Raw genomic sequence first — 25,568 nt, forward strand, 5'->3', positions numbered from 1 at the left:
TCCTGCTTGTCCTATCTGGGTCTTGATTTATTTATTATTACATGTATACCCCACCTTTCTCGCCTCCCCGTTCTTCATGGAAAAGGCTACAAATGGCTACTCACCTTGCTGGTGCTTCACAGACTCGCATAATTTGTAGAGTTGGAAGGGACCACAATAGTCATGCAGCAATGCAGGAAAATTTTGCCCAGTGTGGGGCTTGAACCCACAACTCTGAGATTGAGAGTCTCATGCTTTACCAACTGAGCTATCTCAGCTGTCTAACCCCCACCCATAGTGATCAGTGCAACTGCATCATGTGCAGGAACACAGCTTGCCCTTTTCTACGCAAAGAGCTTATTCCCCATTAGGTGGTGAAGAGGATATATTCAAGACCTTTCAAGTTCTGCTTTTATCGCTGTCTGTAATGAAGGCAGCATTTGGCACTGCAGCAAGTCTGAAGCAAAAGCAAGAGCCATGACTAACAGTGTCTGTAAGGCTACCAGGAGTTACATTTTTGGAACTCCTAAGTCAAATGCCTTTAATGCCATTCCGTACTAGGTTGTTATGGAAATGGCCCAACCAGTCCATCCTGCTTTCCTTTTTCAATTGCTCACATTTGAAATCCTTGGCTTTCCATCCTGTCCCGCCCCTCCTGTGCTTTTACACAATGTGTAGGAGTTGTTGGCGTGGTGTTTTTTTAAAATAGAAAGTGCAAGTTTGAACTGGCACATCCCAAGCTCATCTCTTCCCCTTCTTCCAATTGTTATGGGAATTCATCTCTAAACTCTGATTTGCAAATGAATGGAAAGTTTGCAACTAAGATTCTGGCTTCAAGTAATGCATTCTCCTGTAACAATGGGCTCTTATAGATGTGCCTTAATGGGCATCTGTTTGTCACTGTTTTTATGTGACATGGGAAGGCTTCATGGTACTGATATAAAATACCAAAAACGTACCCATTATATTAATAAGAGCCAAATGGCATGTGTTGCTGATGCAGTCAGCCTGGGGAACACATCTTTTCTGGACTCTCTTCAGTTAGGTCTCCACCTTGGTAACAAGACCACGGCTGAATCTACACACATATAAAAAACACTGTGAAAATGCTTTTTATTTTTTTTAATATATATGGAATTTGCCATTAGCTCACCAGCGCAATCCAGTGTCACATATGTACAATGCACTTAAAGCACTGTTAAAATGTTATATTTGCAGCTGTATAGCTGAGTCCCAACATGGCAAAAGTTGCTTTGGTGCTGGGATTCCCAATGTGGCACACTTAGATTTTGGTGCATTCCAGTCCTCTCAGCATCTCCCAATATTTTATTTTTAAACATTTATGGTTGGGGGCTTATTTTCAGTGGGTGGGTGGTTTGTGCCTTTTTTGGTCTGTGTTTTGTTTTGGGGTGTGTGCAGGTATTTTTCCTGCTGTATGTGTGCAAAATCAGCAGATTCCCCTCTATTTGTGGGACCCCACAATGTTTCTTTTTTAGATTTCCAGATGTGACCCCAGGCTCAGAAAGGTTAGGGAGCTTTGCTCCAATGGGCAATCTTTGTGAATATGGTGGAAATGATTTAGACGGACATCGTTTTACACCTAGGAACCACACAGACACATTTGGATGAATAATTCCTATTCAGAGCAGTGAGCAAAAGTTCAAACAAGGTGATGGTCACCTGGCTTCAAAGTTGGCAAAGAAGTGTTTTTGTTTTACTATTTGTCAGCTGGCTCCTTTGCTGGATAATATCCTAACCTGCTCTGTGCTGTTGCCCACTATGGGCCCCTTTGAAATTAAATGGTCTGGTACGTTCCCAAGAAACGCTTATAAACAGAAACACCACATTCTTGTGAAGGAACAAAGGGAGAGCACAGTTCACTACTTTACCTGAGGATACTAGACCTTTCACATGGAAAAAATGCCTTATCTTCATCAAGTCTGCATGTGCCTGCTCCATCTGCTCAGATCAGAACAAGATACAGACTTGTTTCCACCGAAGCTAAATCAAAGTATTGAAAATGGCAATGCACATTTACAGAGTTTAAACAACCCCCAATTGAACTTTCCAGCAGCCTAATTGCAATAGAATTTGTGTGTGAAGATGCCGAGGTGTCAAGTGGCATTTATTTTTGAGGGTGCAGGTGAACAAAATGTTCCAAGGAAGTCAGAGAGTATTGTTTCATGCAACCCCAATCTAAGCAATACATCCATTGTTCCTTTGTGACAGTGACTGTATATACAGTACATCTTTCCACAGGGCCTGCAAGACAGAGCTGTTCCACTAGGCCTTTGGCCAAGGCACAGTCTGACCCCCTCCTTTGGTAATCCTCACAGAACTCTAGCCCAAAGGTTGCCATTAATTTGATTTTGAATTGATTTTAAAATGAATTGATTTTAGAATGCTGTGTTACTTTTATTGTTGTTAGGCACTCTGAGCCTGGCTTCAGCTGGGAAGGGCGGGATATAAATAAATTATTATTATTATTATTATTATTATTATTATTATTATTATTATTATTATTCATCAGCATAGCCCCTTAAGGCCCATGTCTATCAGCAATAACTTCCATGACCATTCCTTGCTCATTTATGTTCTGTAATGGTATTGTGAGCCACTTGGAGTGAGCTATACCCCCAAAAGGTGGCCTATACATTTAGAAATAAATAACAATCAACTTACATGCCTCTCCTTTCTCTGCTGTCATACAAAATGGGGAAAGTTAGGCTACCATGAAGAATTTATAACAATAAGAGAGAGGGATCTGCAGCTTCTCTTATTAATGCAACTCCACTCCATATTCACCTACTCTTAAAACATTGGCAAAAGAACAAAGTTTTCTCTGGCAGGTCTTGATAGACCAGAGGATTCATTAGGTGTGATTCCTGCATTGCAGGAGTTTGGACCAGATGATCTTGGGGTCCCTTCCAACTTTACAATTTCTGATTCAGTGATATTTTTCTAGAAAAAGAGGTGCGGGAACTCACAATGAATGCCTCCCTGGTTCTCTTAGAATAGCAATAGAACTCACCTGAGAGGTGCCAGAACTGAGTTCCGGCGAATTCCAGCTGAAAAAAGCCGGACTGATTCTATGATTTATTGTAAACCTTCTCTTCTACTTCAACAAGCACACCACTTGATTACAGCAGTTGAGGAATGTCCTGATCTGAAGCCTATCTTGATAACAAAAAGGCAGAGAATGATTGACACCTGTTTTCCCACTCCATTTACTTAGAAATTACCCAGACAGCATTTGTTCGATCACTCCCAACTCCAAAGAGAAACAGATCTCTCGGAAATTAACCTTGTAAACCTTCAACTTTGAGAAAATCCACTGGAGTTTTCTAGTTTCCTCTTAAAAGAGGGCCTCTTTCTCTCTCAACTTTGATCTTCAACACAGCCCCGAACTGTTTCAATGCAGCATGCTATACAAATATAAACCTAGGATCTGATGCTCAATGTCTCCTAGGATTAGTCAGGTGGAGAATTTCAGCTAAGTAGAGCATGGCAGAAAGAAAAAGCTTGTGTGTGCTTCCCTCCAAAACTGGGTATTCTAAATGGATGAAGGATATTAATGCAATTGCAGAATGTCAAACCTGATATCCCGTAGACTTTCACTTTCACTAAAAAGAGAGAGAAAAAACCAAAACTTCCAGTTCTGATTATTGCAAACAAAACCATTGCACACGCAATGTTGCCAGTCCTGAATCAACCCAGATGGAGTTGGGCAGAGCTTCATATAATTATGGAGATGGGGTTTCAATGAACAACCCTCTATAATCTACTAGTTATCTAACCTCCATTCTCCAGAGGATGCTGCTATACACCAAGTTAGATTGCTGGTCCATTTAGCTCATGATTGCCTACACTGACTGGCAGCTGCTCTCCAGGGTTTTAGAAAGGAGTTTCCCCCAGTCCTACCATTAGATGCTAGGAATTGAAACTGGGACCTTCTGCATGTAATGCATGTGCTTACCACATTCAGCCAGTCAAATATTATTTGCAGCCAATGTTGGTGTCATCCATCTTCAGAGACAATAGAGTGTGCCTCCAGGGGTGAAATCAAACTGCTGTGTTAGCATCACTGAAGTGACCTCCCTGGGGTGCAAGCCTGGACAGTGTATATGGAGGTCCTGGACTGCCCAGACGACAAGACACACCCTCTCAGCCTCACTGATGTGGTCCAAGGGAAAGGATAGCAATACATTTGGCACCAGCTTGGCTGCAGGAGTTACCGGAAGGAGACATACAAGGTACCATCCAACCATCTTAGGAACTCCACTCTGGACTTGTGTAGGGTTAGCCTTTCCTTCTCCTGAAGATATCCCACAAGACAGCAGACTGGCTATTACACACACACACACACACACACACACACACACACACACACACACAGTGGTACCTCAAGTTACAAACACCTCAGGTTACAAACGCTTCAGGTTACAAACTCTGCTAACCTGGAAGAGTTGACTCGAGTTGAGAACTTTGTCTCAGGATGAGAACGGAAATCGTGTGCTGGTGGCGCAGCGGCAGCAACAGGCCCCATTAGTGAAAGCACGCCTCTAGTTAAGAACAGTTTCAGGTTAAGAACGGATCTCCGGAACAAATTAAGTTCATAACTAGAGGTACCACTGTATAATTATCACTCTGTATATATATGTGTGTGTGTGTGTGTGTACACACACACACACACACACAGACACCCCACCCAAAAACCCGCACTAAGGCATTCCAAGAGTGAGATGAAGCACATTGATTTTCAGAAGTGCAGATTATCAAAACTTAAAATTCAAAGGTTCCTCCAACTACTTAGATTTTTAAAAGTCCCTTGACAGTCAACACTGCTTTGGGTCAAAAAGTAGCCTGCAACTCCCATGCTGCTAGCATATATATAGCCAAAGTGGTGTAGCAGTTAGGACCTGGAAGACCAGGGTTCGAATCCCTACTCAGCCATGAAATTCACTGGGGCCACCTCGGGCCAGTCATTGCTTCTCAACCTAACCAACCTCATGGGTTGTCTGGGGAATTAAATGAGAAGGGGAGAACCATGTACCAGCTTGGTGGGAAATAAATGCAATACCATAAAATAAATTTTTAAAAATGTCAACATTAGCCAAGAACCATTTAGTTTCAAAGTCATCTGATTGACCTAAAAAAAGTCTGGATGGAACAGAGGAATTTATTCATTGGTGAACTGTGTTTTGGATTTTGTTGTATTATTTCTAAAAATATTATTTATTAATCTGTTCTTTGGAGAAGGTCATGACCTGGTTTCTCACATCTCCACACATCATTTCTTAACAGTCTTGCACCATCCTTAGTATAGCAGCTTCCCTTGCACTGTGAAATATCACCAGTGTGCTCAAAAACACCATCTCTTTTTATTACTATTTCTAGGACTGGTGAGTAAGATTGGAAACAACTCTCAGAAAAAAAAGCCTTGGGGAATTCTGGTGCAGAATGACTGTAGCATTGGCTGACTCACAAAATTGTTCCTACAACGGTTGAGGCAAAGAGAGAGAAACATAGTGGAGAATGCCTTTTGTTGAATTAACCTTAGTCAAACTTGTACGTATTGAGACAAAAATTAACATCTGAAGGATCACAAGTTCCCCAACCCTGTCCAATCCAGCACATCTAGAGTACAATGTTATATCCCTGTTTACTCAGTAAGTCCTATAGCATTCAAGGCACCTTATTGTCGGGTAAGGTGCCTAAAAATTCACATTTGCACAAAGAAACAGAAAAAGGTATATGTGGGGACTCAGCTAGATTGGTAAAGAAAAAGCAATTTATATGTGTTGTATATGCAATATAACACTGTGCCACCAGATGGTGCTGTGGAGTCCCGTTTTTACCTACCGGATTTCCCTGTTTAAATGTACGTGTTTAACTGAAACACTTCTTTGATGTGTCTAGATCCAGCCTTGGTTCAAGCGAGGGGCAGTTATTCAGCTTAAAGGCTTTAGTGAGACATCAGGAACAGATTGAGTGAAACAGGGAATAGGATCTGATTTATATATACTTCAGCCAGCCCTTGGCGACACCCACCTGATTGGCTGTTTTGTGCCTAGGCAGCAAATCACAATGCAGGCTTCAGAATCCTGGCCTGCCTTGTTATGCGGACTTAAGCTCAGAGCAGGGGACACTCAGGAACATACATAAACAGGTACATTTCCACAAACTGGAAGAAATTCCGATTTCAGATCCAACAAGAGATCATAATTTTCTGCTTTGTTTTGGAGAAGCAACGGGTGTTCTTGTTCTGCTGCTGTGAGGCGAATGATTCCTTAAGCCTACAGTGAAAAGAGACAATAATCATGTAAGCACCAATGCGTCTGTGGACAAGGTGGTAAAAGCAAGATGGTGGACTTGCCCAAAGATTAAAACCTTTTGGGACATGATCCATGACGAAATAAAAAAATTGATAAGGACATCACACACAAAAAAGGCAGAGGCATATCTATTAGGAATTCTAGATAAAGATATCCCAAAAGATAAAACTAACTTATTTCTATACGCGACAACAGCGGCAAGAATTTTGATTGCTAGCTATTGGAAAGAAGACAGCATCCCAACAAAAAGAGAATGGCTGGGGAAACTTTGCGAGTACCTGGAATTAGCAAAACTGATGGATATAATAAGGAGAAAATCCAAAACTATGGTTATGAAGCAATGGGAGTTCTTAAATGATTATTTACAAAACCAGGGCTCAACTACAAAAATCTGGTTGTGTTTAGAATAATCTTGTGCGTAATATAAAAAATACAAAGTGAGACATTAAGGAAATCCAAAAGGAAAATATGAAGAACAGAGGTTCTGAAGAACGGATTATTAAAAACGTGTGAGGTAAACGGTGGAAGTCTTCTTTAAAAAAAAAAAAATTAAGGTAGATAAGGACAAGATGAAATTATACAATTGAATATAAATATAGATGGGAAACGGCTATGTATTGTGAGTACTTATCTACTTTTCTTTTACTTCTTTATTCTTTCTTTGTTCTTTTTTTCCTTTTTACTGATATCTTATCTTTCATTTCACTGCCTTATTGTGAATAGCATTTTATAGAGGTATAAATAACTGTAAATATGAAAAGAGACAAAACATTCTCTAATTCCCCCCCCCCCCTTGGTTAGATGTATTTTCTTTTTCTTTTGTATTTTCTTTTGTTGTGAATATGTATGTTTCTAATTTGTACTTAATAAAAATATTAATAAAATTAAAAATAAATAAATAAAGCAAATACTTCATGCAAATATGGACAATAATGTGAGATTTTGGTTAAGTTTGGTCTCTGTATGTAAAACAAACCGTACATTCAGAGAACGGTCATTAAATATTTATTTATTTAATTAATTCAAAAAATTTACACACCGCTTGATGGTAAACAACAACAACCACCTTCAAACTTCAACTAGCATTAAATGATGATATTGAGGTGATACGTACGTATAACCCTTTTAAATCTGGTTGTGATCATGTTAGGGGGAAAGCAACCCATTATTCACTGAATATGTTTTAATCTTATATCTCAACCCAGCAGTTCACCTGAGGCAACTTGCAGTGCCTGGCCGTTGTTCCCTGACTGCCCTTGGACAATGAAAAGACTGGCAGTCCTCAGGGAAGGAGTTGCTAGTTTTGAAATTCATATGCTATAGCTGGGTTCCAATAAGCAAACCAAGTTGATTATGGATTCTGAAGGTGCTTGTTAATCTCACTTGGCTAAAAATGTAATTCCACTTCTCCATATCTAATACATGCCATCTTTCCTGAATTGCAGGGGGTTGGACTAGGGGCTCCTCTGAGTCCCTTCCAACTCTACAATTTTATAATTCTATGTTAGCCACCAAGACTCACAAAAAGCAATAAACTGGAGGTTCTCTTTAATAATTATGAGCTCACCTTCAGCAGCTGGGATATCCAAGGTTGCTTTTTTGTGGGTCTTTCTGGATTTCACTCTCGGAGAGGGGACTTTGCGCTCTTGCCAGCTCTCTAGCTTAGCTTCAGGTAGGAGAAATATATAATTCACCAAAACAATTCAACGGTGCAATGAAAAAGTGAGATACAGGACCAGCAATTATCTAACTAAGGGAGCAGTCTTGTGCCCTCTGGGACAGTGGCTGAAGGTCCTCATGATGCTACAGACCACCCTCTGTGATGCCACCAGAAGTTTCTACACAGCAGTGATGGAAAGCTCCCAAACCACTGCTATTCCGACAGCGGTATAAAATGTATACATAAAAGTTACACTCACCTATTTTCCACTGAAATCAAAGGGGCATAAAACACTTTACCCATTCTTGGTTGCATCTGAAGGTGGAACATCTAAAAAGGGACATGTGCATGCAGAGTGTACAGCTGAACCTTTTACAAACCTAGTTCCCACTTCTAAAGAGGCAAGCCACATTTCTGAACAGTTATTGTCCTACATTGAAAACGGGCATGTCTCTTTGGCATGGGAGGTGTATTTTTGTCCAGAGGCACCTTTGGCAGGGCCAACTAGGCTCAGGGACAGACAAAGCTTAGCTTCTTTCACTGGCAAGTGCACACAGTTGTCAGTCCCTGGGCCCGGATGGCAATTCTGGCTGACTACTGACATTTGCATGAGAAGAGAAGACTCCCTGGAAAAGACCCTGATGTTGGGAAAGATGGAGGGCACAAGGAGAAGGGGACGACAGAGGGAAGACAGGAGTGCCTGGCATGCTCTGGTCCATGGGGTCACAAAGAGTCGGACATGACTAAACGACTAAACAACAACAAACTGACATTTGAAGATGCTTTTCAAATTGCATAGATAAATGGAGGCAAGTTCACCCACCTACCTAGGAACTTAGCATTAATGATGGACTCATCTTTCAACAGAGGTGTAAATACTCTCTTGGAAGGCCTTTCACCTCCTGGTAAGGGCAAATGAAAGGAAAAATTATAGTGTGTGGTTAGGGGTAGGGATGGGATGCCCTGTTTAGCGCTCAGAATAAAGTGCAAGAGTTGAGCTAGCTGGCAAAGACTTCTGCATGAGACATGGCAGAACAGTTGCCAATCACTGCTGTGGCCAGCATCGTAGTTCTAACTAAGCACATTCTATTAGAAGCAAAACTCATTTTAAGTGGGTTCTCACTTGCAAGTAGGGCTGGCTGAAAAAACTGATTTCCAGAAATTCCGACATGAACGGATTTGATTTTCTTGGACTAAAGTGTAGATCAGAACACCAGATTTTTCCAAATTTTGCAATACTGTTCTTGGTTATATATTTTTTTAACCAAAAGGAGTTTTAAAATGTATATAAAATCGGTTTAGAAACACGGGCATTGAGATCCCATACATGCTGAAATACATGTTTTCTAATAAAATACTGTACATTGTTAAATATGGTTTTAAATATGGTTTTTCAGGCAGATTTTTCTTTATAAAATCATAGATACATAGGAAAATGGGGTGGAATGAAAGCATGCAAAACTGACACAGAGGTGAAATAGACAGATACTCCTAGCCTTGCCTCTGAGTGACAGGCATAGATTGGCTGCAAAGAACACTAGAAGTAGCTACACTTTGTGGACCCAAATGCAGAATTGTAAGCAATAAGACTATCAAGGAACTGCTCAACTTCTTACAAAGTGTTTCAGGGCCCACAGTAGAAGACCTTACAGGCAAAACTGTGCATTTGTGCACATATCCGTACATGCACAGGATATGTCTAAACTTGCAGTCTAAACCACTGGGCCTCTTGGGTTTGGGAAGGTTGGCGGTTCGAATCCCTGCAACGGAGTGAACTCCTGTTGCTCTGTCCCAGCTCCTGCCAACCTAGCAGTTCAAAAGCACAGCAGTGCAAGTAGATAAATAGGTACCGCTGTGGCGGGAAGGTAAATGGCGTTTCCGTGCGCTCTGGTTTCTGTCATGGTGTCCCGTTGTGCCAGAAGCAGTTTAGTCATGCTGGCCACATGACCCAGAAAGCTGTCTGTGGACAAACGCCGGCTCCCTCGGCCTGAAAGCGAGATGAGTGCCACAACCCCATAGTTGCCTTTGACTGGACTTAACCGTCCAGGGGTTCTTTACCTTTTATATTTACATGCACAGATAGTACCGATTTCAGTGTGCATAAATTATCATGAGAACTGGATTCAGACTTTCTTGGTTTTAGGTGCACATTGTGCAATTGTACTGACATACCTGTCCACATGGGAGTCTAGAGATTTGGTGCAAGGGACCTACTTGTAACACCCAGGAGCACGTAGGACTCACGTTCCCCCAGAAGCTCAGTTGCGGAGCGCTGCTTGTTCTGGAGTAAATTCTTCACCTGGCCACTCTCGTCTGCTAACTCTATATCATCTGAAACACATGATTCAAGAGCTGGCAAGTGTTATTCATTCACAGGCTATCCCTGTTTTTTTTCTAACGTAAATTTTGAGCTTTCTGCATGTGTTCAACTTGTGTCAGGCCTTCTCTGAGGAATGTGCTTCTACATACCTTGGAGTCTTTAACAGAAAAGTAAACATGCTCACAAGCAGGCTGGATGTCTGTGTCAGAGCACTGAATGCTGTCTCAATTAGCCTCCACACTCCAGGATTTGACAAAGTCTCTGCTGGATCAAGGTGCTTACTATCAGTGAGTGTAACCCACTGAAACATCTAAATGCATGGATACACACTCTCCCCCCAAATATACAAAGTGCACAAAGATTTTTGGCTACTGTACCTTCGTCCTCACAGCCACAGCGGCGTTTGATGCCATCTAGGAGCCGCTGGACTTCACAGTGAATGTTAAAAATGTCTGCCCTGTTTTCTACAAAGTAAAAACAAAATGCAAAAATTGATTTCATTTTTTGGAAAAATAATAATAATTTTAACCATTTATATGCCACCTTTCAGTAAAACATCTCCCAAAGTAGCTAACGATAATTAATTTAAAACACATGCAAGGATAAAACCAAGGGAAACAGCTGTTATTCACATGCTTGTAACCTCCAGGTTAGACTAATATAATGTGTCCTTGAAGATTGCAAGGAAACCGTATTTTAGCTGAAAATACAGCTTGTGGGGTTGCTAACTGGGTTCAGGTGCTGGAAATGTGTGTGTCCCCCCCCCCCCATGTTTAGACAATTGCACTGATTCCCAGTCTATTTCAAGATGCTGACTCCCCTCATCCCTGGCCATTGGCCGTGCTTGCTGGGGCTGATGGGATGTGTAGTTCTGCAAACTACACAAAGGTTCCTCACACCTGCTGCAAGACAACAAAGGTTCAAGGCTGGAAGGTCACTTACCACCATGAAGCACAGTTACAAACATTTCTGCTGAAAACCTGAAGGGGAAAAGAAGGGAAAGGAAGAAATGCGCCATGAGGTCAATATATAAAAGACTGAGCTTGTTTATGCTGTTGAAGTATCTGACTCCTCAGCAAATGCCCAGGAACTGAGAGCATGGAGAGGGGAAAACAAGCTGTTCTTCACATTGAATTCCCTAGAATTCCTTCCTCTACCTTTTTCATTCCAAGGGCCACGTTCCCTCTTAGAGAAGCCTCTGGGGGCCGCATACCAGCAATAGAAATGGCTAACCTACATGCATTTGTGCTCAACACACATCCCTTAGCAATTAGGCTTGAAAAAACATTCTACATGCTTATTTTTCTTTTTGGGGAAAAATATATATCCTAGTTTTCTTTTGACACAAGAACTCGGAACTGGTTGCAACCATTTTAAATTTCAATGAAAAACAGGACAACCCACAAATGCCTGCTGTAGCAGGACAACCCACAAATGCCTGCTGACCCAAGCAATCACTGACCTTTCCGGATGATGTGACAATGGCAGGCTGCTATCAGTAGCCCTAATCCAAACCGGGATGGACTGACGTAGCTCAGGGAGCCAGGAAAACGTTGGATGGTCAGGTGCAAATTGCCACCTTTGTTCCTAAATTCCGCACCAGCCTTGCAAATGAAAGTGATATTGTAGCTATTTTCCAAGCAGCCTGATACAGCACACATGTGTCTTTATTGCCAAGTGCTGCTTGGGTTTGTTTCCGTCTCCATGGGTGACATGTTGCCCTAACAATGAGCCTGGTAAACAGCAGCAGAGCCAATGAAACCTTCTCTCTTTTCTACCAGTCGTGTAAATATTACCTCATCCTCCACAAGCAAAGAACCTGCCTTAATGTACTTCTATGTGGATGAGGATCTCAGGAAATCTAGGATAAAGGAAGTGCTTGGTTATCTGAATAGGTCTGAAATGAACAGCATTAGCATACTCTCCAACATTTCTCCAATGAAAATTGGGGTGTCCTATTCAAGAGCTGGACCATAAAGAAGGCTGATCGCCGAAGAATTGATGCTTTTGAATTCTGGTGCTGGAGGAGACACTTGAGAGTCCCATGGACTGCAAGGAGATCAAACCTATCCATTCTTAAAGAACTCAGCCCTGAGTGCTCACTGGAAGGACAGATCCTGAAGCTGAGGCTCCAAGACTTTGGCCACCTCATGAGAAGAGAAGACTCCCTGGAAAAGACCCTGATGTTGGGAAAGATGGAGGGCACAAGGAGAAGGGGACGACAGAGGACGAGATGGCTGGACAGTGTTCTCGAAGCTACCAGCATGAGTTTGACCAAACTGCGGGAGGCAGTGGAAGACAGGAGTGCCTGGCGTGCTCTGGTCCATGGGGTCATGAAGAGTTGGACACGACTAAACAGCTAAACAACAACATTTAATAATAATAGTAATTATTATTATTATTATTATTATTATTATTATTATTATTTAAACCCTACCCATCTGACTGGGTTGCCTCTGCCACTCTGGGCAGTTTCCAACATATATAAAAACATCATAAAACATTAAACACTATATACCTTCCCTCTAAAGGGCTGTCTTCAAATGTCTTCTAAAGGTTATATAGTTACTTATCACCTTGGCTCGGAGGTGGCACAACTCCATACTGTCCAGCATTTCTCCAATGAAAATAAGGACGTCTTGCCATACCCTCCAACATCCTGCTGATGAAAATAGGGATGTTCTAAAGAAAAGTGAGACATTCCGGGATCAAATCAGAGACCAGGACAGTTTCTGTAAATCTGAGACTGTCTCTGGAAAAGAGAGACACTTGGAGGGTCTGCATTAAAGCATTGGGAACCCACCCAAGGGGACTCACCCAATTAAAGTACAGGGTGGGGATACCCCATTATGATACTTCGGGTGTCATGTTTCTCAAACATAAAGTGTGTTAGGCCCTCTTAGTTGTAGCAGGAGGCACTGAGGCTGCATCCAGACAGCAATTTATTCTGTTTTCATTTATTTCCTTACCTGATAATTTCCAGATTTCATTTGATCTCTTATGCAACATAAAAGCCACTTCTGGAAAAATCTAGCAGATGTTTAGCACTCATTTCCATAGCATTTGCTTCTAGGGGGGGGGGACTGTCTCCAACCCCGTTAACCTAGAAAATCATGGGAGTTTTTTTGTGCTGCAATTTCACTTGACCTCTGGGAGGTATTCCAGCACACAGCTCTTTTCCCGTCATTGAAAATTTAGTGTGACAAGGCAGTATAGCAATAAAAAAGCCACAGTTCCACAACACAATGGGTAATGCAGTGTAAAAGGAATGAACATGAGAATCTGGGATAGAATCTGAGGTGCTAGCATTATAATCAGGCAAAGTAACACAAGAATCCCCACATCTGAATGCTCTCCAAGTAGTGTCTCCTTTGTCAGGTGGTTCGGCTGTTATAGATGCTCATAGTGACTATTTGTGATATTTGTTACAGGATCAAACAGAATTTATTTTCCCACTGGGAATATGAAGCATGAGGCACAACCACAATCCTGATTCCTCTCACATTTTGAATATTCACATGATGATTTTCAGGTAAGCTTTTTTTTATTTTATTGATCTTTATTACGGCCATTGGCCTGTCACGCGACAGTTTCCCATACCAACCAACATAATGTACTTGAACCTCCAAACTGAAAACCGCCAAAACTTACAAAAAACAGACAAGAACCAAAGCAAAACAAAAAACAAAAGGCCAACATCATGCATTACAATAAATTTGTAACATAAACGTCACCCTCTGCTCATAAATTAATAGAAGACATCAATGGTGATATCACCTAGTTACATCCTAAAACATAGATCATGGTTTAAAGGGATTATCCGAGCCGCACAGGAGTCCGTTTCTCTTCTTTAGGGATAGGACGTTGATCAAGAATCTGGCAACCGTGAGTGATCTTAGGGGGTCATCATCATTTAATAGATATCTCAGTTTGGCTTCAATCGTATCATCGGCAATTCCCTTTAGATATTGAGCAAGAAACTTGCTCCTGGCCGATGAGTGAAAAGCACAATCAAGAATTATGTGATGCAACGATTCCGGTGCCCCACAATTACAATCACATAAGAGCGATATCTGATCAGGTAAGCTACCTAGCAAACATTTCTCAAATGTGGCATTATTATATTTGCATTTTTATCTCCCATGGAAATTAACATTTTTGCTCGACTTTACAACATAATGCATGTATTTTTCAACTGCATCCATCAGATTAGCAGTTATGGATTCTGCAACCTTTCAGATGTCCACCCACTCTTTGGGTGTGTATCAGATTAATTCAGAACTGTCATTTTGTGATACTGTAAACAAAACTGCCATTTCTCAAACTTCCTCTCTGTGTGGACACATTCCATACATACCTTCTCTTTCATGCAAAGTCATATTGAGCCAGAACTAACCACCTTTCCTTCTGTTCATTTTTGACACCTGCCATGACCAAACTTTGTTTTTGGCTTCCCTTCTCCTTTGAAAAAGTTATTGCCTATATTCATTTGAAACTGGCAAGGACAAAGAAAATCATGTGCACGTTAGATTATAGCTCTGTAACTGCACAATACTCACATGATATTGCTCACAACACATCAGTAATGCACATCCATTGAGCACTTAAAATTTCCTTCCTAGATACTAACTGGAAAGGAAGGAGCAGTAGCAGGCAAACTGGTGAACTTTTGAAAGCTACAACAAAAATTGAGAAATCCCCTCACTGCCATTGAAAGCCCCTTCTCTCTGATCCCAAATATTTTAAAAAGAGAAATGATAAGAAGACCCCAGATTGTAATCCTAAAACCATTTGGTACCCAAAAAAGTTGCCTCCAATTTGCTACTTGGATTCACTCCTACTACAATACTTTAGGTCCCAAGAGAGTAAGGTATTTAAGTAAAGGGTTGATCACTCCAGCAAGAAATAAACACAGTTGACCAAATGCTTCCTGCTGGTTCAGAGTTTTGGCCAGTCTCCCCTCAGCTGCTGAGCTGGCCACCATGATGGATTTTCAGACAATGAGCCAATTCCGATTCAACGTCTTTGATTTTCTGCGCAATGAGACTTCTCTTGATTCCCAGCAACACACTTTGGTCTCTCTTGGCAGCCCAAGATTCAAGATGTTCCGAGAAGTGCTGTGCTTTCTCCTCAGGAAGACAACTTGTAGACTGTACAATGGGTGGGGAGGAAGGAGAGGAAGTGGGAAACAGGCAGAAGAAAGCCACTGAGTTGTCCTGAAGCAATTACTGGAATAGTGGTTGAGGCAAGATGCTGTAAACCAGGAGATCAGGGTTCTCATTACTCTGGTGCTACTCAAGAAGAGCAAACCAGACTGTGTGGCCTCCTTCCTCCAGTTCTGATGCCTTGCAAAGCACTTGCTTCAAGTTTGTGCCTGAAGAGTGTTCAATGAAGGCAAGCCAACCTTCAACCAACTGGATGCCCTCCAGATGTTTTGGACATGCTGGCTAGAGGCTGATGGCAGTGGTAGTCCAAAACATCTGCAGGGGAACATCTGATGGGGAAGGCTGATGTAAACAGATTATCTAGTAGATGTTGGGTGAGGAACTTCATCATAGAATGAGTGAGATCTGTCTGCCCAGCCTCACTCTCTTGAGCACTAACTTACAATTTCCTGATTTTTGTCCACCAGAGTGTTTCAATAAATGTTCCTTTGCATTGCCATTTTTAGCACTGTAGACATAGGGATCTATGCAGCAAGCACACTTGCCACATGATGTGCGTGAAGTGAGTTTGAAAGAGGGATGAGAAATTACTATTCCCTAGTTCATTCCTATTCTTAAACCCAATGCCCAGCCTTATGGGGCTGTTGTGTAGATGTTGGGTTGTTGAGCACTTTGCATACAAGAAGCACTGTTAAGGCATATTCATCTGCATTTAAAATAATAGTCATTTGCATCACTGTCCCCTGCAATGAAATTGTGGTATGCACATACTGCAAATGAGGGTGACTCCTCTTGTGCTCTGAGTTCGCGGTCCAGATGTTCCTCCTCTTCCTGGATTGTTAAGGCCTGCACTGTCAGCTGGAAGAAGTCCTCATTCAAGCCATCCAGCATCTCCTCCAGCTCTTCAATCTTCACCTAGAAAATGGAAACCATTAAGAAGAAGGAGGCCAAATGCAAGCGAGGACACAGCTTCTCTTGGAACAGTTGTGTAGAAGAGAGAATTTCATCATTTGCAGAAGGTCATTTCTTACTGCTAAAAAGGCAAGAGTAGCCCTTCTGAACAGGACACAAGAGCCCTGCCCTCTAATGCACTTGGGCATGCCACACAGATGCCCAAATTGCACGTCATTGGTAGATCCATGGATGGGACTGCCCTATGCTTCCCTCCCCGCTTCATGTCTCTTTGATGACATGTTGGTGTTGTTTGTTAAAGCACGATGCTGTGTCATTGCAATAGCCTTATCCTGTCCTCGGTGAGTGACAGTCTATGAAACAGACTGAGAGTGGAGGAACAAGAAGAGTATAGTATCATATTAAACGGCAGGGTGGGGAACTGGATCTGACCAGCAGGCTGGATCTTGACCTCCCCCAACACCACAGGCTGTTTCCATTCAGTGGTCACATCTGCCCATGAGTCAACAACCTATTTCACACATTATGTCAGGTGAAACGTTTTCCTTTGCCTGAATGATCTGAAATCAAACCATGCAGGCAAAAAGAGGTTCCATGGGTATTCTGGTCAGCTGATGGGAGGCTCCTGCAAAACCCACTTCCACAAGGAGCCTATGCCTGCCCTCCACCTGATGAGTGTAGTGTGGGTAGGCATGGCTTGGGGAAAACAGCAAACCAGAACCACTGCTAGGCTTTATTAGGCCTGCAGACAGGAGGTTCTCCACAGCTTTCACAGGTACACAACAGAGACATGGGCCAGTGTCACCCATGTATCTCCCTTAATAGGTAGTCTGGGGTCCAGAGCCTTCCAGTCTTAGAATAACAACTCATCTAGAACCAGAGGTCATTTTGCCCAACATTTTACCTTTTGGCAAACCCATTACTGTTTTGCTCAGAATGGCCAAGTGCCAGTCATCATATAAATAACTCCTTCCCACCCTATCTGCATAATATAGGGAAAGTGGGGTATGAAAAGGCAGCCACCAGAAAGCAACACATTTCCATATAAAGGTTCTGCACATCAGAGCAAGACAGACTCTTCTAGAAGGGGGTCTTCTCCCACTGGTGGATGGTAGACAAGCCTGATTTACATGGCCCATCCTACTAGAGCAAGTAAGAGGTGCAATGGGACAACTCATACTCCCTTCCACTGTAGAAAAATGATATTGACACAGCAGGCATAAACAAGTCTTGCAAGGGGCTGAACTAGATGACCCTTGGGATCCCTTCCAACCCTACAATTCTATTATTCTAAGTTGCAGGAGGTTAAGAGCCAAGTTGATTTAAGGTCAAGTGAGCTACCTGAAGCTCAGAGGAATCTTCTGCCCAAGTCATCCTCTCACTGCTGCGTGCTCTTTCTTCAAGTTGCCCTGAAGTTTCCATTATATTTTGAAGCTCTGCTTGCAGCAGGAAACTTCTGTAATCTTGCAATCTGGGACACACAGGAAGAGGGAAGGGGAAAAAAAGGAAAATAGGATTTTCTGTTCATTGCACCTGCCGGCATCCAGAGGGCTAGCATTAAGCTCTCTGTCCATGCTTTGAAATGATGGAAGGAGAAGAGAAAAGAATTGACCTGGTTAGAGAGCCCTCCTGGAGCAAGGCATCCATTAGGTTCCCAATATCATCTATTGTGGCTCAGCCCTTTATCAGAGGGAAGAACCACATGATGGAGAGGGTTATATTAAACCAGTGCTGTACTCCCAGACCAAATTGAGTTAGGGGTGGAGTGCAACTGCTACTAACTCATTCAAAAATGGAGAGATCAACACTTGCTACTATATCAGAGCTATTTGCAGGATGGGCCTGTTTTGAAAGTGAACAATCTGGTTCCAGAGAATCTAGCTTGCCTGAAATGGCTGCTTTGCTTCAGAAGGTTATTGAGCCATTGCAGACATCATGGTGGCCTAAATCAATCACTGAGGCAATGGAGGAGCCAGTGGACCTTCAGCTGAAGCTGAATGTTTGAAGATTCAGGACAGAGACCGCAGGAAGGGAGAGGGCTCTTGTGTTCAAGTTCTGCCTGCAGGTTTCCCACAGGCATCTGGTTGGCCACTGTGAGAACAGGACACTGGACTAAATGGACCACTGGCCTGATCCAGCAGAGCCCTTGTGTTCTTATGATGTGTGTTGGGCCTGGAGCACCCTAAGGAGATTCCTCTATCCATGGAGGTTTTGTTAGACATCACCTTCCTCCTACCTTGCCCACATTTTCCCACTGCATAGCTATTTCTGACTGTCTCTGCCTTTTAAAGAATAGGAAAAATGCTACAAGCATCCAGTCTGGCCAACACACAGAAGGATGAAGAAGGAAAAAAACTTGTCCACAGTTTAGTTTTGATGGAGCTCAGTCAGCACCCAGCTGCTCCAAGCTAAGCAGGGCCAGAACTGGAGGCCAGTTATACCTCCAACTGCCAAGGATGAAAATTCTAACACTAATTTGCATATGGCTGACTTGTTGCATGTATTGTGATGGAAGCAAGACAGGTCGGCAGGTGCAGGCTGCACAGAGCAATGAGGTCATAACAAGATCAGCCAATGTGGAGTGTTTTCCATTTACACCATTGGGCCAGCAAAAAACGTAAGAGCATGTTTTCTTAGAAACTCTTTCAGCCACAACATTGTCTCTTAATCCTCTATCTACTGAGGACATAATTGATGCATAATTGAAGACTGAGAATAATTTCTGAGAACTATGAGATATCCCCGTGGAAAAGAATGGATGTTGCACAACTGCACTGCTGGGTTGATTGCCTCCCTGTATTTGGTATCAGGATATTACCCAAGGGCAGAGTCTGATTCATTGCTTGTAAGGGAAGATGAGATCCTGTAGATAAATGAATGAATGGTTTTTGAAAGGCATTTTACTGCAGGGATATCGTCCTACATAGCTCCAGTTATCTAAGCGATTCTTCTGAGCAAGCTTATGTTGCATATGGTATGTGCCTCTGGCATCATACTTATTTATTTACACAGACAATCCTCAGATGTTGTCTATTGCAATTCTGTACTCCCAGAAGCTGCTTCAAAAAATGCAGGACAGGGCTGCTGGCAGGCTGGTCCTGGGTCCTTATAGCATGGGGCTGGCCCACCCATGAAGCAATATGTGATGAGACCACATTGAGTGGCAGGATCCACAGGGGCAGCAGAGCTGGCCTCCAAGGAATGCATTGCTCCCTGATGTTTCCAGAAGTAAGACCTGCCTTCTCTTCAGTAGCACCTCCAATGCTGCTTCTACAGCAGCCTCTTGTTGAATTAGACACAGTACTGATCTCCTCCTATCCCTAGGGAAGAAATGGGCAGGGGCTGCCCTTTGGGGTCTCCTAGGCTCTGAGCCTATCCAGCATGATTCAGAGACAGCCCTGTGACAGCCTTTGTTTCCCACTTCATCCACCAGGTGAAGTTGATTTGAGTGCATGCGCCATTTTGTGGTTTGCCACAGCTGCCGAAATGTCTTGCCCCAGTCTTGTTACTGCACCACAGCAAACACTGATTCCAAAGTAAAACAACATTATAAATTCTTGTCTTTACAACTTGAGACATTCACCTCTTTGTCTGGCCCTCCGATGCACTTGCTCCCTGTGCCTGCCAGGATCTGACCCAAGCCTGATCCTGTCAGCGTACCACTTGGATCCCTCTAGCCAATATTTCTACAACTAGGAAAGGAGAAGATGGCTGCACACATACACCATATATTTAAAGTGTGTTTTCCACTCCCAAAAGAATCCTGGGAACTGTAGTTCATTGGGGGTGCTGGGAATTGTAGCTCTGTGATGGGATAAATTACACTTCATCCAGGATTCTTTCTGGGGGTGGCAGAGAAGGTGCATGGTGTATATGCAGCTGATACCCTTATTCACTGCCTCTGCCTCACATAGAAAACTAGTGGTAGTAAGGTTTCTTTTGGACACAAATCTACAAGCATGGAGTCAGCTAATGGACATTGATAGATGCCTCCTCTTTCCAAGAGTCTTCTGTTCCTTGTCAGTAGCCCAGTTATCAAGCAATGAGGCTCCCACTATTAGCAGTTTACTCCACACAAACCCTTCCCTGAAGGAGATGTCAATAGAATTATCCGAGCTCAGTGACTGTTCTCAGAATTATCTCTAAGCTCAGTAATTGTTATCAGTGATGTAAATGAAAAACAGGACTGTTTTCGGATAATATATATGCACAGATATTAAATACACAGACAAAATTCATTACAAAGGGCTAGCTTACTCTATCTCAGTGAGATAGGGAAGAAGGAATTGGAACATTATATAAGCTAAATAATCAATTGTGCAACTGAAAAATGCCCTTGTTATTGGAATATATGCACTAATATCGCAACAAAGCAATATGACACGAGTACAATTATTTGTCTGTCACAATCTTGGATTACTTATCTAGTGAAACCAACATCAGCTACCTTTCCCGTGGGCGTTGCTCAAGGAAACGAGAGTTAGGAAACATTCGGAGACTCAGCAGTTCTTCAAAAATCGACCGAGCAGCTAAACAAACAGGCGAGCAAATTTTCATCGGATTCTGAAAGAATCAGCACAGAAGGCAGAACTTTTAGTGGTCCTAATCAAAGGGTCTATTCATCAGAAATATCGAGCGCCCAAGATTTTGCTGACATTGTGGGATTAATTTTTTATTTTTATTTTGCATCCAGCTGCTTTGAAATTCAGGCCTTTGGGTTTTCTTTTCGCAACCCAAAAGCTGGGGGTTGAAAACAAAAGAACAGAAAGGTTACACAGCAGTTAAAAACTTTCAACTCACATTCTACAGCCTTTTTCTGTAATTTAATAATTCTAACTTTTATTTCTGATTGTAGTAATAGGTAGGGATGCCTGAGAAATTAGATTTCTGTGAATCCTGATCTGAATTATTATATGTTGTTATTATTATTATTACATTATATGCCACTTTTCATCCAAGGAGTGCAAGGTGACGGGTACAATTTTCTCTTTCCCAATTTCATCCTCTAAACAACCCTGGGAGGTAGGTTAGGCTGAGAGATGGCGACACGTCGAAGATCACCCAGTGTGCTTCATAACTGAGTGGAGATTTGAACTATGGTCTCCCAAGTCTTAGTCTAGCAATATACTGTAACCATTACACCACATTGGATCAATTGGCCTGATTCTAAACTCCTATTCAGGGGTCAGCAAACTTTTTCAGCAGGGGGCCGGTCCACTGTCCCTCAGACCTTGTGGGGGGCCAGAATATATTTTTTTTGGGGGGGGGGAATGAACGAATTCCTATGCCCCACAAATAACCCAGAGATGCATTTTAAATAAAAGGACACATTCTACTCATGTAAAAACATGCTGATTCCCAGACCGTCTGTGGGCCGGATTTAGAAGGCAGTTGGGCCGGATCTGGCCCATGGGCCTTAGTTTGCCTACCCATGTCCTATATCATGTACAGTGGTACCTTGGGTTACATACGCTTCAGGTTACAGACTCCGCTAACCCAGATATAGTACCTCGGGTTAAGAACTTTGCTTCAGGATGAGAACAGAAATCGTGCTCCGGCGACGTGGCAGCAGCGGGAGACCCCATTAGCTAAAGTGGTGTCTCAGGTTAAGAACAGTTTCAGGTTAAGAACGGGCCTCCAGAACAAATTAAGTACGTAACCAGAGTTACCACTGTAATGGATAGGAATTCGGGGATAGAGAAAAGAAAGTACCTCTTTGTGCAGTGCTTAGTTCAACTATGGAACTCACTCCTACATGGGACAGTGAGGGCCACCCACTAGAATGGCTTTAAAAGAGGGTTGGGCAAATCTATGCAGGACAATGGCTATTAGACATGATGGCTATACTGCACCTCCACAGTCAAAGGCAGTAATCTTTCTGCCTACCAGTTGAGGGCTCTTGTGCTTAGGCCCCGCTTGAGGGTTTCCCACAGGCATAGAGTTGGCCACTGTGAGAACAGGATGATAGACTCTATGGGTCATTGGCACAATTCAGCAGGTTCTCCTCATGGGCTTATGAATTCAACTATCCTTCCGATTTTGTGCTTCTCTGAATTTGGCAAGATCATTCGCAGCTCATGCTCCAAAACCATTTTAGAAACTGTTATTTACAATCGAAAGCATAAAGCATTCTGCTGTCTAGACCACGAAACTAGGGTAGGGTGGGAGAAGAGTGCCCAGTACTTGACAAGATTCTATCAAGCCAACTTTGTCCCCTTCTGCAGCACCTTTGGAATTTGCTGAGATGCCACTTCCCATTTCACACCATGGAAAAAAGTGTGGTGAAATTGGGGAAGGCATTTCGGCTCAGCCCTGAGCCAGAACTGGCCCTAAGCCAGACCAATGGATTTTAGAGCCACATCTGTAGTGCTGCAGCATGCACATCTGGCCAGAACACCTGAAAACTTATTACCTTCCCTGCTGTCTCTTCTGCTCCCCAAGAACACTGGAAAAAGGCATCAGCTAGGGCAGCCACTGCTGTGTTGAGCTCTTTCCAAAAGCCAACGTTTGGAGGAATAGCTTCCTTAGATCCTGGGAGCCAGGGAGAAAGATAAAAAGACCGATCCGTGTCATCAGAATTCTTTGAATCCTCCAGATGTAGCCTCACCCAATATGGAAGCCCCTTTGCATTAGACACTCCCATCTGGAGATTCAGAGTTTTGTTCAGTTCACTGTCCCTTGCCACAATATTACACCTTTCTGCATGCAACCATCCAGGCCAGGTGAGTTGTAGTTCAGGAGAGTCAAGCTCCAGGCAGGATTTTTTAAGCTCGCTAAAGTTTGAACCACAGTTTTGTCCAATTACTCATAGCAGTCAAGCGATGAGACTGTTTTGAAGATTCAGTAAGCTAAACCCATCTTCAGCTCGCCCTTTTGGGAGCCTGTCTGCATTGTTAGGCAGGGCTTGTGTGGTGCAACATGCAGATTTAAAGGTAAAGGTAAAGGTACCCCTGCCCATACGGGCCAGTCTTGACAGACTCTAGGGTTGTGCGCCCATCTCACTCTATAGGCCGGGGGCCAGCGCTGTCCGGAGACACTTCCAGGTCACGTGGCCAGCGTGACAAGCTGCATCTGGCGAGCCAGCGCAGCACACGGAACGCCGTTTACCTTCCCGCTAGTAAGCGGTCCCTATTTATCTACTTGCACCTGGGGGTGCTTTCAAACTGCTAGGTTGGCAGGCGCTGGGACCGAGCAACGGGAGCGCACCCCGCCGCGGGGATTCGAACCGCCGACCTTTCGATCGGCAAGTCCTAGGTGCTGAGGCTTTAACCCACAGCGCCACCCGCGCCCCACCAACATGCAGATTTAGAAATAGGCAAAACCTTCAGCAGAGCATCTCATAAGCAAGGAACCCACACCTCCATTGTGCTATTGTTAGCATAAGGCACAAACAAGGAAGAGGCCAGACTCTCTCCTGTAATATGCGCTGCAGATCTAGTTCTTGGAGCTGCTGTCTCTCTGCTTTCCTCTGCCATGATCCTGGGCAATGAAAGGTTAAGGAAGGAAGTGAAGAGACAAAAAAGAAGATCTGCAAAAGGTATTTTTGTCCCTGCTTACAATATTACCCAAACAGCAGAAGGACCGAGAAAGGAAGATCATTACTAGGGAAACTATCACAATGAAGGAAGTGTTGTGCCAAATACCTGCTACACAAATAGGATAAAAATAAAAATTCCCTGCACCCAGTTATGCGGAAAGGATATCATTAGATCACAGGGTGTAGCAGCCTTCTTTGCATTTGACATGGCAATTGTCAGAATTTCATCATTATATTCCAGGTATTCAAATCAGCCTTCAGTACTATGAAGTACATGCTTTTGCATGCAGAAGATCCCTGTTTCACTCCATGACATATCTACAGTTAAAGGAAACCAGGTATCCTTTAGCTGTAGATATCATGGAGGGAACAAGGGACCATGTGAAAAGAAACAAACACTGGGGATTGTTGGGGAAAATGGCAGCCCCATGGCAAGTTCCACCTCTCCTTGAATAATGTCTGAACAACTTGGCAATACATAGAATCATAGAGTCAAAAAGGATGCAGAGGATAATCTAGTCCAACCCCCTCCAATGCAGGAATCTCAACTAAAGCATCCATGACAGATGGCTATCCAACCTCTGCTTAAAAACCTCTATTCATTTCTTTCACTCCTATTTTTTATCATTGGGTAGAGGGGGCAGAGAAATCCACATCCGAATGACATTAGGACAGGTAGTAGTAGTAGTAGTAGTAGTAGTAGTAGTAGTAGTAGTAATAATAATAATAATAATAATAATAATAATAATAATAATAATAATAATAATAATAATTCATTATTACAGTCAAAGACCAGTTCAAGAGGACAGGCAGTAAATTGAATTAGATCATGGGTAGGCAAACTAAGGCCCAGGGGCCAGATCCGGCCCAATCGCCTTCTTAACCTGGCCCGCCGACGGTCCGGGAATCAGTATGTTTTTACATGAGTAGAATGTATCCTTTTATTTAAAATGCATCTCTGGGTTATTTGCGGGGCATAGGAAGTCATTCATTATTTTTTTCCAAAATATAGTCTGGCCCCCCACAAGGTCTGAGGGAAAGTGGACTGGCCCCCTGCTGGAAAAGTTTGCTGACCCCTGAACTAGATGTTTCAGACTGTGAATGTTGGCACGGGGCTGTCGTTTTCATTACAATGCTCATTTCTGCCACCGGGTGGCAAGTATATATATAAAAAAGAACATGTCTGGCACTTTTGAATGCCTCTGTCAGTCAGAGTTGACAGTGCTGGGTTGGATGGTCTGACAGCTTCCTTCCACCTAACTATACCTGCTTTGATGTGTGCCATGGCATTCAGCAGCACTGTGACAAAGCCTCCAGCACTCTCCAGGTGTGATGAAAGTATATACAGGAACCTGTTGGTGGCATCATAGTAGGAATCTCTGGCGAACTGAACCTCCATAGGGCCTTGCTTGGGGACTGCTTGAGCCAAGAGGAGAACCAGCGCTGGCAAGGAGAAGGCTCTTCCCAGAAGGCGTGTGACAGTGCAGGCAAAGCGGTAAACCACAAAATGGCGAGGGGAGAGGCTGGTGAGGTCAGTGGGGACCACAGCATCAACAGAAGGTCCTGAAGAAAGGTGGCCATTATCTATGTTTTCACCTGGAAAAGGGGGACACAACAATGGAAAGTTGGCACTGAAAGTCATTCTATAGTCAAGGACAGT

General features: G+C 43.0%; 2 protein-coding genes and 1 non-coding gene across 5 annotated transcripts in view; all 3 read right to left on the bottom strand.

Moving 5' to 3' along the window:
* Positions 1-184: 184 nt before the first annotated feature.
* TRNAE-CUC (transfer RNA glutamic acid (anticodon CUC)) lies at positions 185-257 on the bottom strand. The gene has a single exon. It is a non-coding gene; the product is annotated as a tRNA-Glu (tRNA).
* A 4,562-nt stretch (positions 258-4,819) lies between these two features.
* On the bottom strand, positions 4,820-12,663 carry LOC114585458 (uncharacterized protein CXorf65 homolog). Of its 3 annotated transcripts, XM_028708147.2 has the most exons (7): positions 11,757-12,663; positions 11,237-11,274; positions 10,672-10,758; positions 10,189-10,305; positions 8,802-8,876; positions 7,882-7,980; positions 4,820-6,275 (listed from the first exon to the last, which is right to left on the bottom strand). In XM_028708147.2, exons 2-7 carry the CDS (start codon positions 11,259-11,261, stop codon positions 6,199-6,201), a joined length of 480 nt encoding a protein of 159 aa, XP_028563980.2. In that variant the 5' UTR covers positions 11,262-11,274; positions 11,757-12,663; the 3' UTR covers positions 4,820-6,198. The 3 variants fall into 3 exon arrangements, with proteins under 3 accessions (XP_028563980.2, XP_028563979.2, XP_028563978.2); XM_028708146.2 differs by lacking the exon at positions 11,757-12,663 and having other exon boundaries at positions 10,219-10,305; positions 11,237-11,680; XM_028708145.2 differs by lacking the exon at positions 11,757-12,663 and having other exon boundaries at positions 11,237-11,680.
* Positions 12,664-12,982: 319 nt separating this feature from the next.
* LOC114585457 (uncharacterized) overlaps positions 12,983-25,568 on the bottom strand; it is a 127,744-nt gene continuing 115,158 nt past the window's right edge. Inside the window, exons 82-87 of the mRNA XM_028708144.2 lie at positions 25,175-25,504; positions 22,784-22,902; positions 20,819-20,934; positions 17,713-17,842; positions 16,231-16,374; positions 12,983-15,444 (exon numbers count right to left, since the gene is read on the bottom strand). Coding sequence (XP_028563977.2) covers positions 15,256-15,444; positions 16,231-16,374; positions 17,713-17,842; positions 20,819-20,934; positions 22,784-22,902; positions 25,175-25,504 — 1,028 coding nt within the window. The 3' untranslated portion in view covers positions 12,983-15,255. The remainder of the gene's footprint in view (positions 15,445-16,230; positions 16,375-17,712; positions 17,843-20,818; positions 20,935-22,783; positions 22,903-25,174; positions 25,505-25,568) is intronic.

The sequence above is a fragment of the Podarcis muralis genome, chromosome 15 (genome assembly GCF_964188315.1).
Source record: "Podarcis muralis chromosome 15, rPodMur119.hap1.1, whole genome shotgun sequence".
NCBI classification, from domain to species: Eukaryota; Metazoa; Chordata; class Lepidosauria; order Squamata; family Lacertidae; genus Podarcis; species Podarcis muralis.

Excerpts from the sequence above, each read along its gene's own strand:
- LOC114585458 (XM_028708145.2), bottom strand. The coding sequence starts at position 11,312 with ATGGCGCATTTCTTCCTTTCCCTTCTTTTCCCCTTCAGGTTTTCAGCA. Across the intron at positions 10,759-11,236 it reads TGTAACTGTGCTTCATGGTG|AAAACAGGGCAGACATTTTT; the intron begins GTAAGTGACCTT and ends TTTACTTTGTAG. Across the intron at positions 6,276-7,881 it reads GGATATCCCAGCTGCTGAAG|GCTTAAGGAATCATTCGCCT; the intron begins GTGAGCTCATAA and ends TTTTCACTGTAG.